Source organism: Bombina bombina, chromosome 1 (assembly GCF_027579735.1).
Source record: "Bombina bombina isolate aBomBom1 chromosome 1, aBomBom1.pri, whole genome shotgun sequence".
NCBI classification, from domain to species: Eukaryota; Metazoa; Chordata; class Amphibia; order Anura; family Bombinatoridae; genus Bombina; species Bombina bombina.
The window spans coordinates 1,265,693,814-1,265,711,247 of NC_069499.1; the positions used below are offsets into that span (position 1 = coordinate 1,265,693,814).

At 38.7% G+C, this 17,434-nt stretch overlaps 1 protein-coding gene across 1 annotated transcript in view; it reads right to left on the bottom strand.

Moving 5' to 3' along the window:
• Positions 1–17,434, bottom strand: part of LOC128648430 (meckelin) — a gene marked incomplete in the record, with an annotated part of 154,538 nt that overhangs the window by 36,590 nt on the left and 100,514 nt on the right. The window contains 2 exon segments of the mRNA XM_053701093.1: positions 12,434–12,532; positions 12,691–12,747. Of these exon segments, the coding sequence (XP_053557068.1) occupies positions 12,434–12,532; positions 12,691–12,747 (156 nt within the window).

Here is a 17,434-nt window from a genome sequence, read left to right on the forward strand (position 1 = left end):
TTCTTGAGACCACAGGCCCTGAGCTTTCAGAGAACCCCAAACAGCTCCCCAGCCTAACAGGCTGGTGTCCGTAGTCACAATCACCCAGGAAGGTCTCAGGAAGCAAGTGCCCCGAGACAAATGTTCCTGTGAAATCCACCATGAGAGTCTTGTTAGGGGGCCCAGATTTATCCTCTGCGATAAATCTGAATGGTCTCCGTTCTATTGACAGAGCATGCAAAGCTGCAGCGGTCGCAGATGAAACCGAGCAAAAGGAATGATGTCCATGGAAGCCACCATCAGACCAATCACCTCCATGCATTGAGCCACTGATGGACGAAAAGCAGGCTGGAGGGAATGCTTGGACTTTCTGACGTCCGTCAGGAAAATCTTCATGGACAGATAATCTATGATTGTCCCTAGGAAATTTACTCTTGTAGTTGAAACTAGAGAACTATTTTTCAGATTCACCTTCCACCCGTGGGAACGTATGAAATACAACAACATCTCTGTATGAAATTTTGCTAGTTGAAAAGATGACGCCTGAACCAGATTGTAATTTAGATAAGGCGCCACAGCAATTCCCTGGGATCTGATCACTGCCAATAGAGCTCCCAGAAACTTTGTGAATATTCTGGGAGCTGTGGCAAGACCAAACGGAAGTGCAATAAACTGTAAATGCTTGTCCAGAAAGGCAAACCTTAGAAACTGGTAATGATCCCTGTGAATGGGAACGTGTAAATACGCGTCCTTCAGATTATAGTCGTCATGAACTGACCTTCCTGAACCAATGGAAGAATGGAACGAATAGTTTCCATCTTCAAGGACGGAACCCTGAGGAATTTGTTTAGGCACTTTAGATCTAGGATGGGACGAAAAGTTCTCTCCTTTTTGGGAACCACAAATAGATTTGAGTAGAATCCTTGACCCTGTTCCTCTAGAGGGACTGGTACAATGACTCCCAGGGAGGATAGGTCCTCTACACAATTTAAAAAGGCCTCCCTCTTTACCTGGTTTGAGGATAGTCTTGACAGGAGATTTTGTAGCCCTGAGATACTATGTCCACAGTCCATGGATCTGGGTCATCGCGTATCTAAGCCTGACGAAAAAAGAAAAACCTGCCCCTCACCTGATCCAAAATTGGATCGGGGGCGGACCCTTTTAGAGTCAGCAGAGGGTTTCTTGTTTTGCTTTCCCCTAATTCAGGGCTGGCTGGATTTCCAGTTGGACCTGGATTGGTCTGGTTTGGAAGAAGAAGAGGAGGACTTCTGTCCCTTAAAGTTGTGAAAGGAACGAAAATTAGAAGACTGTTGACCCTTAGGTCTATTCTTTTTGTCCTGAGGTAGAAAAGATCCTTTTCCACCCGTAATTTCTGAAATGATTTCTGCCAGACCGGGCCAAACAGAGTTTTACCCTTATAAGATAAAGCTAAAAGCTTGGCCTTTAAAGAAACATCAGCCGACCAAGATTTTAACCACAGAGCTCTGCGGGCTAGCACAGTGAAGCTAGACATCATAGCTCCCAGTCTAATTATCTGCATGTTGGCATCACAGATAAAGGTATTGGCCAGTTTAAGAGCTTTGAACCTATCTTGGATCTCCTCTACCGTAGTCTCTTCTGAAATAAGATCAGACCGGGCATTGCATCAATAAGATGCTGCTCCTGCAACCATGGCAATGCTCGCCACAGGTTGCCACTGTAAGACTTGATTGATATACATGTTTTTTAAGTAAGCCTCTAGCTTCTTATCCATTGGATCCTTAAAAGAACAACTATCCTCTATAGGAATGGTAGTTATTTTAGCTAAAGTAGATAGCTCCTTCTTCTTTAGGCATGGTGCGCCATGAGTCACGAATAGAGTCAGCAACAGGAAACATTTTTTTAAAAAGCTGGGGAAGGGGAAAAAGGAACCCCTGGCTTATCCCATTCCTGAGCTATAATTACCGACATCTTCCTAGGAACAGGAAAAACATCATCAGCAGATGGAGAATCATAAACTCTATCCAGTTTAGAAGACGTCTTGGGGTTGGCAGCAACTGAAGTTTCAGAGTCGTCCAAAGAAGCTAGAACCTCTTTCAGTAGTAACCAGAGGTGTTCAAGATGAAATCTAAAATTAACCTCTTCAGATTCTGAAGGTTTCTCCGCTAAAGTGTCAAAATCTGAAATGTCACCTTCAGAACCTACTGAAGTATTCTCATCAGACAATTGAGAAAGGTTAACGAGCGCAGATTTAGAGGGGTCAGAAGCCTTACTAGCGGACAAATGTTTAGATTTTCTCTTACGCTTACCTAAAGAAGGGAAAGCTGACAAAGCCGCTGATACTGCAGAAGTAATCTGAGTTGCAAAATCCCCAGGTAAATTAACACCCCCAGGTGGTTGAGAAGGCACAGAAGGAACAGTATTGGAAACAACTAAGGCTTGGGACGTTTGAGGAGAAAGCTGGAGGCATGTCACACAGCATTATCCTGAGAGACATTTGGCTCAGAAGGGAGTCATTTGTCTTTACATTTTCAAGTTTTAGATAAGCATGAGGAACAAAATTGCATTGGCAGAACAATTTGAGCCTCTAAACATAGTAAGCATTTGTCAACAGACATAGACTAATCTAATTCTGAATCCATAACTACAGAATTCAGCAGTTCTAAGTATTAGAGGAAAAGAAAATAATTTTCACATTTTAGTAAAAATGTATCATTTAAAATTCAGAGAGCAATAAAATGAATCCTTCAAAGCAACCTCAGATTGCCAGAGGCTCCTACCGGGCAGGATTGACACCCCACTAGTCCGAGGAAGCGAGACTTTCGTGTAAGGATCTTCTCCTCTTAGAACAAACGATCTGTTGATGAGAAACGTCAAATCTTAAAGCAGACAAAGATCCACAATGTGATACACCTCTAACGCAATACAAGCTCACTAAGCTCCGCTCCGATATACCGGAAGTGTGGGTGTCACGTGAGCGGATCGAAAAAATAACTGCGCCACATAAAAGAGCATGAAAAATCAAACGGCTCACAGTTTCCTTTACCGTTATGTCAATAAGCCTCTCTGAACTGATCTAAATATGTCTGATCACAATAAAACCTCTAATATAGTGCCCTGCATTCCGCTGACTTAATCAGAATGCTGCATCCTTTCTCTACCATTTCACAATAAAGGATTTATAAGTCCCTTCAGCCAAATAAACAAACTTTAAGTCTCTCACTTAAAACCTTTTAACCCATAAAGGGTCATATCAATCCATAAGATGTATCCTTAACTAATAAGGATATCTAAGTCCCAATTTGTGCCATAATCTATCCAAAATATGTATCCTTAACTAATAAAGATATCTATGTCCCAAAATGGATCCGTATGAGGATTAACCTCTTAAGTGCTGCTGTCCTTCAGTACCTAGAAGGTAAAGGCACTTACTTTAGATCCAGCTGCAGGACAGATGCTGCTACTTAGGTGTGACAGGCACTTCACTCCCTGTCAAGGACCTGTAGGAAAAGAAAGAACAGAATAACTAACTCTGGCTTTCTACAAAGGGGTAGCAAAATGTTAAAAAAAAAAGCAAAGACTACCTCGCCGCCTTTTAACTGCTAAAATCCACCACTACCGGGGGGCGGAGCCGGCACTCACAGGAGATGGCCGCACATTAAGTGAGCTCCGGAGCATCGGCCCAATGCATGTCTAACAGAGCGACAAAAAACAAATTTGGGAGACCCAGACAGAGACACAAATCTTTTAAGAGGCTAAGCCCATATTTGAGGAAAAGAAAGGAGATGGTAAATAGAGCATTAGGACGCAACACAGCACAACGCAATATGGGATGAGAAAGCTGCTCTTACGGAGAGTCAATGTGGCGATGAAAACCTGCTATACAGGAGGCAGGTAAAAACCGGAGCAGAAGGAACACTGTTGGAGCAATATTAAGGTAATAACCTAGAACGGCCACCCGAATGAACACATAAGACTGTTACTTGCTTTAGGTATTACCCGGTACACGCAACATTTTGACATTTTGACACCACGCTTCCCTTAGCCAAGCATGGCAGCGGGGATTACGAGACAGCCTAAGCAGTTAAAGCCATGGGAAATAAAGCCACACTACCCGATGCATGTTCACAACAGAACACTTTATGAAACATGAGGCTTGGGAAGCAAAATCAACACATGTAGAAAATCATCTTCAAAGATATCTATTAAGGGTGACACCAAGGGAATCCTTTATCTCACACAGTTTCTTAAACTTTCACGCATAAGTGATCAATACAGGAGAATACACAGGACAGTCAGAGAAGCAGTCTTGTGATATAACCAGCACGTGGAATTCACAAAGTTAAAATTAACCGCGACTTATAACTTTACTGCAGTGCACTAAACCAGACGCAGCATTTTATCACAAGTACACGGCTCCCCTGATTATCACAGGACAGATACACTATCATTCAGGATCATGTCACCCAGAAAAATGTCGCAGAAAGATAAAGGGAAAAAGGATAATGCTAAAGGATCATCTACACCATCAGTGGACCAATTTTTTAAAACGGTAAACACTCAGAGCACAGATTTATCCCCATCTGCATCTCCTAAAGAGGTACAGGAGTCGTCAAACTCAGAATCTGAATCAGAGGCAGAACAGGAAACCATATGTGTTCCAAAATCACTTTTATCATCAATACCATCCAAAAAAGACTTTGCATCACTACTAATGCAAGTAAAACAGTGCATCAAAGATGAAATCTCGGACTTAAAAAAAGACATTTCAGATATTGGCAACAGGGTAGAAAAATTAGAGGAGAACTGTAGTACATTCAATACATTTCAAGATGAAATAAGCACGAAAATGGAACAACAAGATACCACTATTCAACAGATGGAAGACAAAATAGAAGACCTGGAGAACAGGTCCAGGAGACATAATATAAGAATTAGAGGTATTCCTGAAGCAGTCCAAGTGACAGATCTACCTAAATATCTACAAGCCCTGTTTGCCAATCTAAACAATCAAGAAGGGTCATTGCCAGTGGAAATGGACAGAGCACACAGAGCCCTTAGACCCGTTCCACAAGAGGGGGCCCCACCAAGAGACACTATTGTCAAAATAACTAAATATGCGGTGAAGGAGCAGATAATGAAAAACGCCAGAGAAAGACAGCCTATTCGCTTCGAGGAAGCAAACCTGCAGATATATGCTGATTTATCTACCAGGACCCTTCAAAGACGTAAAGAGTTGTCTCCATTAACCACACATCTAAGGTCCATGAATATCAAATACAGATGGAGCTACCCTTTCCAATTGGTGGTCATTTGGAATAACAGAAGAGCAATATGCTCATCCCCATCAGAAATGATAGACTGTTGCCGCAAACTAGAAATCCCTCCAGTAAAACCAGAAGCCGGAAAATCTACAGATCAAGACCTGCTTGCAAGTAAAGAGACATTAACTCATCACAGAAACTCGGACTGGCAAAGAGTACAGAGGAAAAATAAATCCAGCACACAAAAGTGACTTTAAGAGTTATTTAGATGGCATATGCAGATGGCCTATACCAGGCCTACAAATGTATCCTTTCATGAATCAGAACTTATGTTTTTGCTTCCTTTCTATTTTGTTGCATTTTTCAGTATACTGTTTTTTTTTTGTGTTTTTGTCTTTTTCTCTTCTCAGGTTCCCAAGGACATTGAACTTATACACACTATACATAAGGAAAATAATTAATGCTTGAATACAGCAGTATTTAACAGATATGTATTGGGCAGATAGAGTTCCACATGGAATTCTTTTTGGTTATATACCCCCCTGTAACCAACTACAGGTTAGGAATAGTTTGTATTGTTAATAATAGTTGTATTATGGTTTGTTGTTATTATGTTTTGGCAGGAAATGTTGCATCACCAGACACAGGGCTCAGTCCCAAACAAGCACAGGTAAATCACAAGACATGAAAAAAGAAACTGTGTTAAGTTTAATATCTCAGAATGTTAAGGGGTTCAACAGCCCTCAAAAAAGATCCCTAGCAATTCAGGACCTATTAAAAAAACAGGGCAATATTCTAGGATTACAAGAGACACACTTTAAAAGGGGCAACATTCCCAGATACTTCCATAAAAATTACACACAATGTTTTCACAGTGCACACCCAAAAAAATAAATAAATGGTGTTAGTATTTTTGTACATAAATCGATTCCTTTTACCTTAATAAATCAAACTAAAGATAGAGAAGGTAGATTCTTAGCTGTCAGTGGAATGATATTCAATAAGCCCACAACCATAGTAAATATATACGCCCCAAACCAAAGACAAGCCACCTTCTTTAAGTCCATTATCCCCTTAATTAGAGATATCCAAGTAGGGCAACTGTTGATTTTGGGAGATTTTAATGTCCCAATACTACCCAAACTAGACAGCTCAAACAGTAAAATACAGGTGCCCAAAAAGACCCTCAAAGCAATGTGGAATTTTATTAAGACATTTTGCCTTCACGACCCGTGGAGAATACATAACCCAATTAAAAGAGATTACACCTTCTTTTCAAATCCAAATAAAACACACTCCAGAATAGACTATATAATGGTTGACCACATCACACTGTCATTGGTGGAAAACGTGTCCATTCTACATACAGCATGGTCTGACCACTCCATGGTGAAGTGTAGTATCAAGTGGCCCTCAGCACCTATCAGAGAGTATAGTTGGAGGCTAGACCCTTCACTCCTTCTGAACCCAGAAATAAATAAATTAGTGCAAACAGAACTTAGAGAATATTTCAAAGTAAATACACAGGCAGGAACACCCCCCTCCACGGTATGGGAAGCTCACAAGAGCTATATTAGGGGAGTACTGATTAAAGCCACCGCATACAGAAACAAACTTAACAGAGAGGAATACACTCACATTTCAAAAGAACTATCACAATTAGATTACCTGCATAAACTACACCCACAGGACAAGAAAATACAAGAGCAACTTAACTTTTATAGGGAAAAAATGACAACATATTTACACATCAAAGCACAAACTATAGCCCTTAAACTAAAACAGAAATTTTATGCTGAAGCGAATAAGCCAGGTCGTTATCTGGCAAGGTCCCTGAAGACCAAACAAACTAAAACATACATTCATTCAATAAAACAGCCAAATGGTAATATAGTGGAAGACACTAAACAAATAGCTGCCACCTTTAAAAATTATTTTCACTCCCTCTACAATTTATTTCCAAACAGAATGCAAGAACAACACTTCTCGCAATGTGTCAAATATCTAGACGGAGTCCATATAAACACCTTATCAGAGGATGAGAGTGAATCACTAAGGTCCCCAATTCAAGAGCAGGAGATTATGGAGGCAATCAAAACAATTAAAACAGATAAAGCCCCCGGCCCAGATGGGTTCTCAGGCCTATACTATAAGTTACACCAAAGGGAACTATTACCACATATGCTAAATTTGTTTTGCGAAGTTGAAGAGAAGGGACTATTCCCAGATGACATGCTGCAAGCTTTTATCACTGTACTACCCAAGCCAGGAAAAAAGAGTGACCAACCTGCTAATTTTAGACCCATCTCCCTTCTGAATCTAGATTTAAAAATTTACGCCAAAATATTAGCTACCAGATTGAATAAATTCTTACCCAAGTTGATTTCCCCAGACCAAGTAGGATTCGTGCCGAGGAGGGAGGCAAGAGATAATACCATAAAAATATTAGACCTGATAGAATATGTAAATAAAAACAACATCCCGACAATTTTATTATCAACAGATGCGGAAAAAGCCTTTGATAGGCTGGACTGGTCGTTTCTGGAATCAGTATTATATAAATTTAACTTTCCACCTCTATTTATAAAACAGGTTATGGCGTTGTATGGCCAAGTCAGATATCCTCCCCATAAATATACATCAAAGTGAATTAAATAAAATTAAGGAAAGTAGCAAATTTAACATCCGACTGGGTTCAATTAAGTACTTAGGAATTAGTATCACCCCTAAAAACGAGATTACACGCAAAACAAATTTCTCAAAACTCATTGCAGATATTAGTAGGTTAACATCTACATGGAAATCTAGGCATACGTCATGGGTAGGCAGGATTCACTCAACTAAAATGATACTACTACCAAAGATATTATACTTTCTACAGACATTACCACTCCCCCACACCGAAACTTATATCCATAAATTACAAAAAACAATTAACCAATATATATGGGGAAACAAACCCCCCAGAATTTGCAGATCAACCATGTATGCTTCTAAAGAATTGGGAGGCCTAGGTGTCCCAAATCTTATTTGGTATAAGAAAGCAATCTCTTTACACAAGATAATAGAGTGGTGCAGATTTAGTGAGGCTAATTCTAAACACTGGATACAGATCGAACACGATATCTCAGGCAGTCAACAACTTGGAGGTGCATGCTGGACCCCGAATATATCTTATTTCACACAAGGGGAACCAATACAGACCGTCGACAACACATATTCAGATTGGAAATCAATCTGTATTAAAAATAGAGAGATATCCAGTAGATTCTCCCCCCTAACCCCTATCCTATCTAACCCAGATATGCCAGTTAATAAATCCTATATCCTAGATTCTGATACGACCATCAACAGATTGATACCTATAACCTCTTTGACGCACTTAAATAAAGTAAAACCCAAGCCTGAAATAGAACAAATGGGTAGAGGCCTCTTCACATCGTGGTTGAGATATCACCAAGTTAATCATTATATTAATACACACAAAGAAAGATACAACCTTCTCAGACCCTTAACTGCTTTCGAAAACATGTGCTATACTGGCCTCCCAATAAGAGGAATAATCTCACATTTGTACAAAATACTATTAAAATCAAACACCCCAAAGACACACAATTATACCAAGAAATGGGAAAAGGAATTGAACCTGCAGATAAGTGCCAAAGAGTGGACAGATATATTTCAAAGAACAGCCCATTCTGCACATTCTACTCAAGGCCTAGAAACTAATTATAAAATTATGCTGAGATGGTATCTCACTCCACACAGGCTTCAATATATGTTCCCCAAAGCTTCTAATAAATGTTGGAGATGCAAAAGAGCAGTGGGGGACTTGGGACACATCTGGTGGTCGTGCCAAATAATACAAGATTTTTGGAATTTGATTGTAGGAGAGGTTAATCTAGCGACATCAGGTAATCTGCCAATATCACCTAGGGTTTGCCTATTTAATTCATATGATGAACTAAAATGTGTAATAAAAAGGAATCTAGCACAATTAATGTTCAATGCAGCAAAGGTCCTGATAGCTTCCCATTGGAAAACGACCACAGCTCCTTCACTAGATTCATGGAGAGAAAAAGTTAACAACTTAATTAAGCTAGAAAGATATTATTTTCTTAGAAGTAATCGATTGCAGCTCTATAATGATATGTTGTTTTATTGGGACTCATTTAGAAGTCTTGTTACACAGAAACAATAGAAAATGCTAACCTTTACATACCATATGTCTAATTCCTCCCGGCATGGATAGGCATAGATATGCGTTTTATATAGTTAATTCATTCTCTGGGTTGGTTACATGTGAAAAATATGCTGGGTATGAAACAATTATATTAAATACCAAAGATGTAATGTTTACTGCCTGTTTATATGTTTATAGGTTTATAGGTTTTAGATGTTTTAGGTTGAATTAGTTTATGTTAATTTATATTGACCACATACGTCATAGGTCAGGTCATAAACGTCTGTAAACTTTAATCACGGTCCATATTCGCAAGTAGATAGTAAATTATAGTCTACTCACTGTTATAATGTACAAATATGGAAAGATTGTAATTTTGACCTCTGTTTGTATACAAAAAAAAAAAAATTCTTTCAATAAAGAAATAATTATGAAAAAAAAAAAATCCACCACTACCCTTACTAAAAAGATTGACGTGGACAAAGCTAGACCCCCATCCTTGCTTACAGGGAAAAGTACCCATAAAAGGGTAAAATATTTTCAGACACCAACTTCGCACATCCTCCATTGAGTGATATAATATCAACAACTAGTACACTTGGTGATAGCAAGCGTCACCAGGGTACTTGTAAGAGGCGCCTAGGAGCAAAAAAAGGTGTACCACAGGGTAAATAGTATAAATATAAATAGAGTAATAGAGCAGTATGTTAGGGTGACTAGGTGGTTCAATGAACCAACAATAAAGCAACAATAATATGCAAGGATATACAAATTCAATAATAGGCAAGGATATAAACGGATGAAAACCAGAAGGCAGATAGAGATGAAGGAATATACAGACTATATAGTCCAGTGGATAATGTGTTAGGAAAGTCCTGTTATATGCAATTCCAGGAGGTATCAAGTGGAGTGCATCCAGGAAAGGTAGGCCGCTCCTCCAGGGTGTCTTGCCACAACACAGGTAAGAGAATCTAAGGAGAACAGAATAGAGGGCGCCACATAGTGCAGATCAAAAACAACTTGAAATGGGGAGCGATAGGAACTATAGAATCCTAGTCACACAATGTAAAGCACTGATGTGCAGTACCAGCAGTCCGGAACCACACGTCGTCCGGTAGACCAGCAGAAAATGTCACCAGTGGGAGTCCTCGTCTCACCAGGGAGAGTCCAAAGATGCCCAGAATGGAGTAGTCAGGACGAGCCAATGGAGCGGAGGTCAGCCAGCAGGTCCAGAGACTCAATGCCTGATGAAACAGTGTGTTACACTGAGAAACGCGTTGCTGTTTTTATTATTATAATAAATTTTAAACTTTTTTAACTCTCCATTTGCTGCTGAACTATCATTTTTGTCCTTGGTGAAATATCCTCTGGACCTTCTGAACACCTTGCATTGAGTCTCCCAGGGAGAGTCCAAAGATGCCCAGAATGGAGTAGTCAGGACGAGCCAATGGAGCGGAGGTCAGCCAGCAGGTCCAGAGACTCAATGCAAGGTGTTCAGAAGGTCCAGAGGATATTTCACCAAGGACAAAAATGATAGTTCAGCAGCAAATGGAGAGTTAAAAAAGTTTAAAATTTATTATAATAATAAAAACAACAGCAACGCGTTTCTCAGTGTAACACACTGTTTCATCAGGCATTGAGTCTCTGGACCTGCTGGCTGACCTCCGCTCCATTGGCTCGTCCTGACTACTCCATTCTGGGCATCTTTGGACTCTCCCTGGTGAGACGAGGACTCCCACTGGTGACATCTTCTGCTGGTCTACCGGACGACGTGTGGTTCCGGACTGCTGGTACTGCACATCAGTGCTTTACATTGTGTGAGTAGGATTCTATAGTTCCTATCGCTCCCCATTTCAAGTTGTTTTTGATCTGCACTATGTGGCGCTCTCTATTCTGTTCTCCTTAGATCCTCCATTGAGAAAGGCAAAGAGAATGACTGGCGATTATTGGTAAGGGAAGTTACACTTAACAGCTTTGCTGGGGTGCTCTTTGCCTCCTCCTGCTGGCCAGGAGTTGAATATCCCACTAGTAATTGGAATCACGTTGTGGATTCTTCATGCCATAGGAAAGAAATAAAAGTTTTTGAAATATTTTTGCATGAAAACAAAAAAGATTATGTAAAACAACTAAGTGCAATGTTTAAATCTTGCTTTTTTCAATTGAACTATATACTTTATTTACATTTAATGTTTATATATTTTTGTAATGCAACAATATTCACGGCTCTATTAGCGGAACAGTACAAGCCACTACAATGATGCTAAGAAAAAGCCAGATTCATTATTCCTAATTCCTCCTTCTTGTTTTGATGCATTTAGAATGCAATAGTAAATAATACCTACAGTTATGTCTAATCCTAGTATTCTTCTTCACATGTGTATACATTAAAGTCTTAATTATATTATGTTCGCAACAATCTCAATACAGAGTAGGCATATTAAGCCAAGAGTTGGGGTTTTTTTTAAACAAAAAACAAAAGAAGAACAAACAAATAGGATGTTTTGAAATAACCATTTAATGTATTGTTGTTTTTTTTTTATTTCTCCTCATACTGTATACAAAAGCAAAAATAAAATAAATATCTAAAAAGAACCAAAAACAATACTAAAGAAGTTAATGGTTTCAGGTATGTTCTCATGTGGCAATCAGTCATCAGAAGATGCAGGGCAGTCCAATAACAAAAGCAAACATCACAAATTATTCAGAGTCTGAAATAACCATGTTTGATACAGCAAAGAAAAAAAAAGTTGCCACTGAAGTCTCTTATACCTTTATATTATATGCACTTTCCTGCAATATAAAATAACAGGTGTACCTGGCCAGAACTACATCACTAGTTATGATACACTGGTGACAATCACAGACAATGCTGTAAATGTGTATAGAAAATTCAAGGAGGAGAAAAGAAGCGTTAATCTATTGGAAACTCCCTCCAATTGAAGTATTGGTATGAAGGCCTGAGCAACTAGTTGCAGGTCTGTCAAATAATACACAATTATCTAATAACAGGACCACATAAATGTCTTACCGTAAAGTCTATATTCTGATGCCGCGAACGCCGTAGCCAGCTGTTGGTTCTTACAATGGCGTAAAGCGTAGCCAAGGATCCAAGAACACCGAGTGCTATCTATGGCAAAAGAAACAACTATGTGAACAAATGACCTCTTTATTAGTGAAATGGGGGTGATAACATGTAGGGGATTAGAAAACGGCACACACGCAAGGTTATTATAAATATCTATACATAACAAGAAAGGCAAAGGCAATATAATATGTAATACTTACATCTGTGTCTCGCTTATAGGTTCCCTGGCTGTTGCTGTATGTAACAGAAAATGAGACCTAATTAAAAAATAAAACAAAATGATTAGATGTTTCTTCACAATGAAAGTAAATTACTATATAATTTAAACCCCTTTTCTGCTAGTAATGTAAAAAACTTGCTCACAACCATGGTTTTATTTTTTTTTAAACTAATTTTTATTAAGCGAAAACACAGGTACAAGATACAAAGCCATACTTGCCATATGGGTATAGACATATAATGCAAGATCAAATACAATTGCATTCCGAGATGAAATACCAAAATTTTAAACCTTTATAATTAACAGATACATAGTTAGCTTAGTCTCACTTAATAGAGGTAAGAAAATAAAGTGACAAGGACTAGAAAACTATTATGTACCAAAACCAAAAAAACAATATGACCTAACAAAAATAAAAAAATAAACATGGCAGCAGCACTGTGATGCAAACCAGTTACTGGGGTCTGTATTATTACTTTTATAATTATTACTTTACTTAGCATGGAGGTGATAAAATGTTTAAAGGGCTTTGTGGAGGATATTTCCCCTTTTTTACCAGCATGTGAAAGTTGTGGCAAAAAGGAAGTCAATTTGCTTATTTTTGCACAAGGTTCTAAATTTGACAGATATACTAGTTATGCACTATAGTTATTATTTAATAGTAAGAGGATAAACTAATGTAGACCCAGTGTACCTTGTATGAGTGAGATAACCAATTTTAGGCTATACAGTAGGTGAAGGGTCTTCTCATGAGTGAGAAAGCAAAACAAACAGAATCCAACATGGCACAAAAAGGTGTACGAGTTACAGCTATCAATTAGTATCACTAAGCCTAAAAAAGTAATTTTTTTACTGACAAAGAAGTGATAGTACAAATGACCACTAGAGGTCATCAGGGCCAAAGAGCAATCAATTTTGTAAAAAATAAAACTGATCGTGCCTGTGCTATACGCAGGACAGTCTTTAACACAGGGCAAAAGGGGCAGCTGCCCTGGGCCCAGTCTTTGTTGAGGGGCCCTATAGTCCAAAAAAAAATTTTTTTTTTTAAGTTCATGCCAGACTGCTGATGTCATGTAACATGGGGGACACACACAGTCAGTCCTAATATTGTCACAGTCAAACGTTCTCTGCTTATATTTATTTGTGAGAAAAGGTGCCAGACCGTGCCAATGTCATGTGATATTCCAAGCTAGTGCCATGTGCTGTTTTAGATGTGCACTGTGCAGCACTGGATGCTAAGCCCTAACTAGGCATCCAGTCAATCCGACTGCATCAGGTAACTGCTCTGGTGGTGGGGATTGTTTCTGGGTAGGGCTGACTATAGGCGCATGCAGCCGAAAGCTGGAGTGTCAGGCACGTGAGGATTTGAGCATCTGTGCAGCTACACACACTGCTCTTTTCTTGTCTTGAGGCTGTGTGACTCATCTGTATCCATGCAGCCTTGGGCAGACAACATGCAGTCTGCTGGTTCCCTTATCCCTGCTCTTTCTGCTGTGGCTCTAAGGTCAACTAACTGAAGTTTGTTAGGAAAACAGTGCTTTGTAGAAAGGTGTCAGTGGGAAGAATAAGTGAGTGTACACATGCCCCTCCCCCATGCAGCATTGTCTAGTGCAGGATGAGAGGGAACTTGTTCCTAGCAAAGTAGTGACATGTGCTGCTGTGGCTGATGTATAGTGTCATGCTGATACTTCACACATTAAGGTAAGGTTTATTTTTATAGTTTTTATTTCTCTCTGTTTCAGATTTTACAGCTTCCCATAGTAGTTCTACTGTTCCAGTCAGTAAACTTATATCTGTCTGCACCTCTATGCTTCCGCCTCAGTCTTTACCTTGCTTTGCTCCTGTTGGCTGCTCTAAATCTCTTTAACCAGCTAACCTCACACCAGAATCACATTCAAAAGCATATTAAATTAATACAAAGTGGAGGAATTTATATATTTATTTACTTATTAGTACTGCTTAGGTCCAGTTTCACATATTGCAATTTTTTTTTTAATGATTAGCCCAGCAGTGGATGATCCACTGCTGGGCTAATAATTTAAAAAAATAAATAAAAATAAATTGATTTAGTTGTTTTTTGGGATGTTGGGGTGGAGAGCGAAATTGCATGGGAGGGGGGGCCCAAGAAAATGTTTGCCCGGGGTCCAGTCAATATTAAAGACGGCCCTGGCTATAAGTGTCATACGAACAAACCAAAGCTTATTTTGTATATGCTTATAGATCAGAACAAAAAAGTAGTTTGGCAGGGTATAATTAGTGCAGATTTAGATTACTCATTGGACCTGTTTTTTTATGTAGCATACAGTTTAAAACGTTTTTATTACCAGACCTTATCTAGGAGCGCTACAATCCATGTAGTGTAAAATCAGCAAATGCTACAATATTATGTTATTATAAAACTCCAAATGCAACCAGAGCCTTTACTGCTTGTTATAGAAATGATGGCATAACAGCACAGGAAAGAAAACAACTGAAACGATTCCTACCAAGCCAACAAATAATACATTCAGCGTAGCTTCATTAAAAGAGGGAAACCTGTAATCGTGAATCCTCATGTTTACATTATTATTGCAATTAAAGGGATATTAAAAACACATTTTTTTCTTTCATGATTCAGATAGAGCATGAAATGTTAAGCAGCTTTACAATTTACTCCTATTATCAAATTGTCTTTGTTCTCTAGGTATCTTTATTTGAAAAAGCAGGAATATAAGCTTAGGAATCGACCCATTTTTGGTTCAGCACCTAGGTAGCGCTTGCTGATTGATGGCTAAATGTAGCATGCTCTGAATCATCATTAAGCACAATGGATATGTCAATATTCTGAATACTATATGGTCAAGATGCTTAGAGTAGGCTGAAGGACAAATTATACATGATGTCTTAGGTATCATGCTGTAAATCTATTCTATATCCAAACATCTTGGCTTGCTGGTCACTGCTACATTTTCACATTAAAGGGACAGTCTAGTCAAAATTAAACTTGCATGATTTAGATAGGGCATACAATATTCCAATTTACTTTTAATCATCAAATTTGCTTTTTTTCTCTTGATATTCTTTCTTAAAAGCCAAACCTAAGAAGGCTCATAAACTGATTTCTAAGCCGTTGAAACACCTCTTATCTCAGTGCATTTTGACAGTTTTTCATTTAGACAGCGCTAGTTCATGTGTGTCATATAGATAACATTGTGCTCACTACCGTGGAGTTATTTATGAGTCAGCGCTGATTGGCTAAAATGCATGTCTGTCAAAATAACCGAGATAGGGGGGCAGTCAACAGAGGCTTAAATCGCAGTGGTAAAAAGTATATTAATATAACAGTGTGATGGTTATGCAAAACTGCGGAATAGGTAATAAAGGGATTATCTATCTTTTCAAACAATAAAAAAATATTAAAGTAGACTGTCCCTTTAACTCTGCATAAAGTGTTTTCATACTTTGCCTAAGAACTCAAGAACCAAAAGGATATCTAACATCTGCCAATGATTTCTGACATGATATACTGTGTTTGGGCTAACCAATGCCTGTATCTTGTAGGTAGTTTTGCTAACATGTTCACCATATAACTGTTCACACAATAGAAAGCACAGTATTTATGTAGGATAGGGACATTAGCTGAAATAAAGGGGTGCCTCTTTTAAATAGATAATACTGGCCTATAATTTTAATTATTTTTACCTCTCTTATGTCAATACTTAATGTTGAGTGATATTCATTTCAGGCCTAAACTTCAGATTCATCTACTGTTTCACGTGTACATCCTCACATTAGTGGGAGCGTTTAGGGTGATTTAATTTTGAGCATTTTTTCTTTGTGTTCAGCTGGTACATTTAGGAGATGAACTCACAGTGAATATTTTGCTAATTATCTATGACCTAGGATCCAAAAGTGGTCCCTTAGTACATTATGCCTCCTTTTAAAGATTTGCCATGGTATCGGGTCCATGAATAGGCCATATAATATATAGAAGGTTTCATTTACAATGAGTATTTTACTAATTGTCTTGCTACTATACTTTTATTTGGTTTATAACTTAGGATTCAAAAGTGGTCCCTTATTTCCGTTGTGCATTCTTCTAATTAATGTTCTGCAACAGCGGAGGGTCCAGGAGGGGACCCCTATAATCTATAGAAGGCTTCTGTATACTTTACTTCATAGTAGAAAAATGAAGAAAAAGAGGTTGAACAATTTGTACCTAACGCTACTGAAAAAGATGAATTCTATATACTGTGAATTTTGCTTATTTTGCACTTATTTTCTCTGAGCATTATAGCTGTTTTTGTATTATATAACCCTGAATAGAAAAACATAATTTATGCTTACCTGATAAATTCCTTTCTTCTGTTGTGTGATCAGTCCACGGGTCATCATTACTTCTGGGATATAACTCCTCCCCAACAGGAAATGCAAGAGGATTCACCCAGCAGAGCTGATATAGCTCCTCCCCTCTACGTCAGTCCCAGTCATTCGACCAAGAATCAACGAGAAAGGAGTAACCAAGGGTGAAGTGGTGACTGGAGTATAATTTAAAAGATATTTACCTGCCTTAAAAACAGGGCGGGCCGTGGACTGATCACACAACAGAAGAAAGGAATTTATCAGGTAAGCATAAATTATGTTTTCTTCTGTTATGTGTGATCAGTCCACGGGTCATCATTACTTCTGGGATACCAATACCAAAGCAAAAGTACACGGATGACGGGAGGGATAGGCAGGCTCTT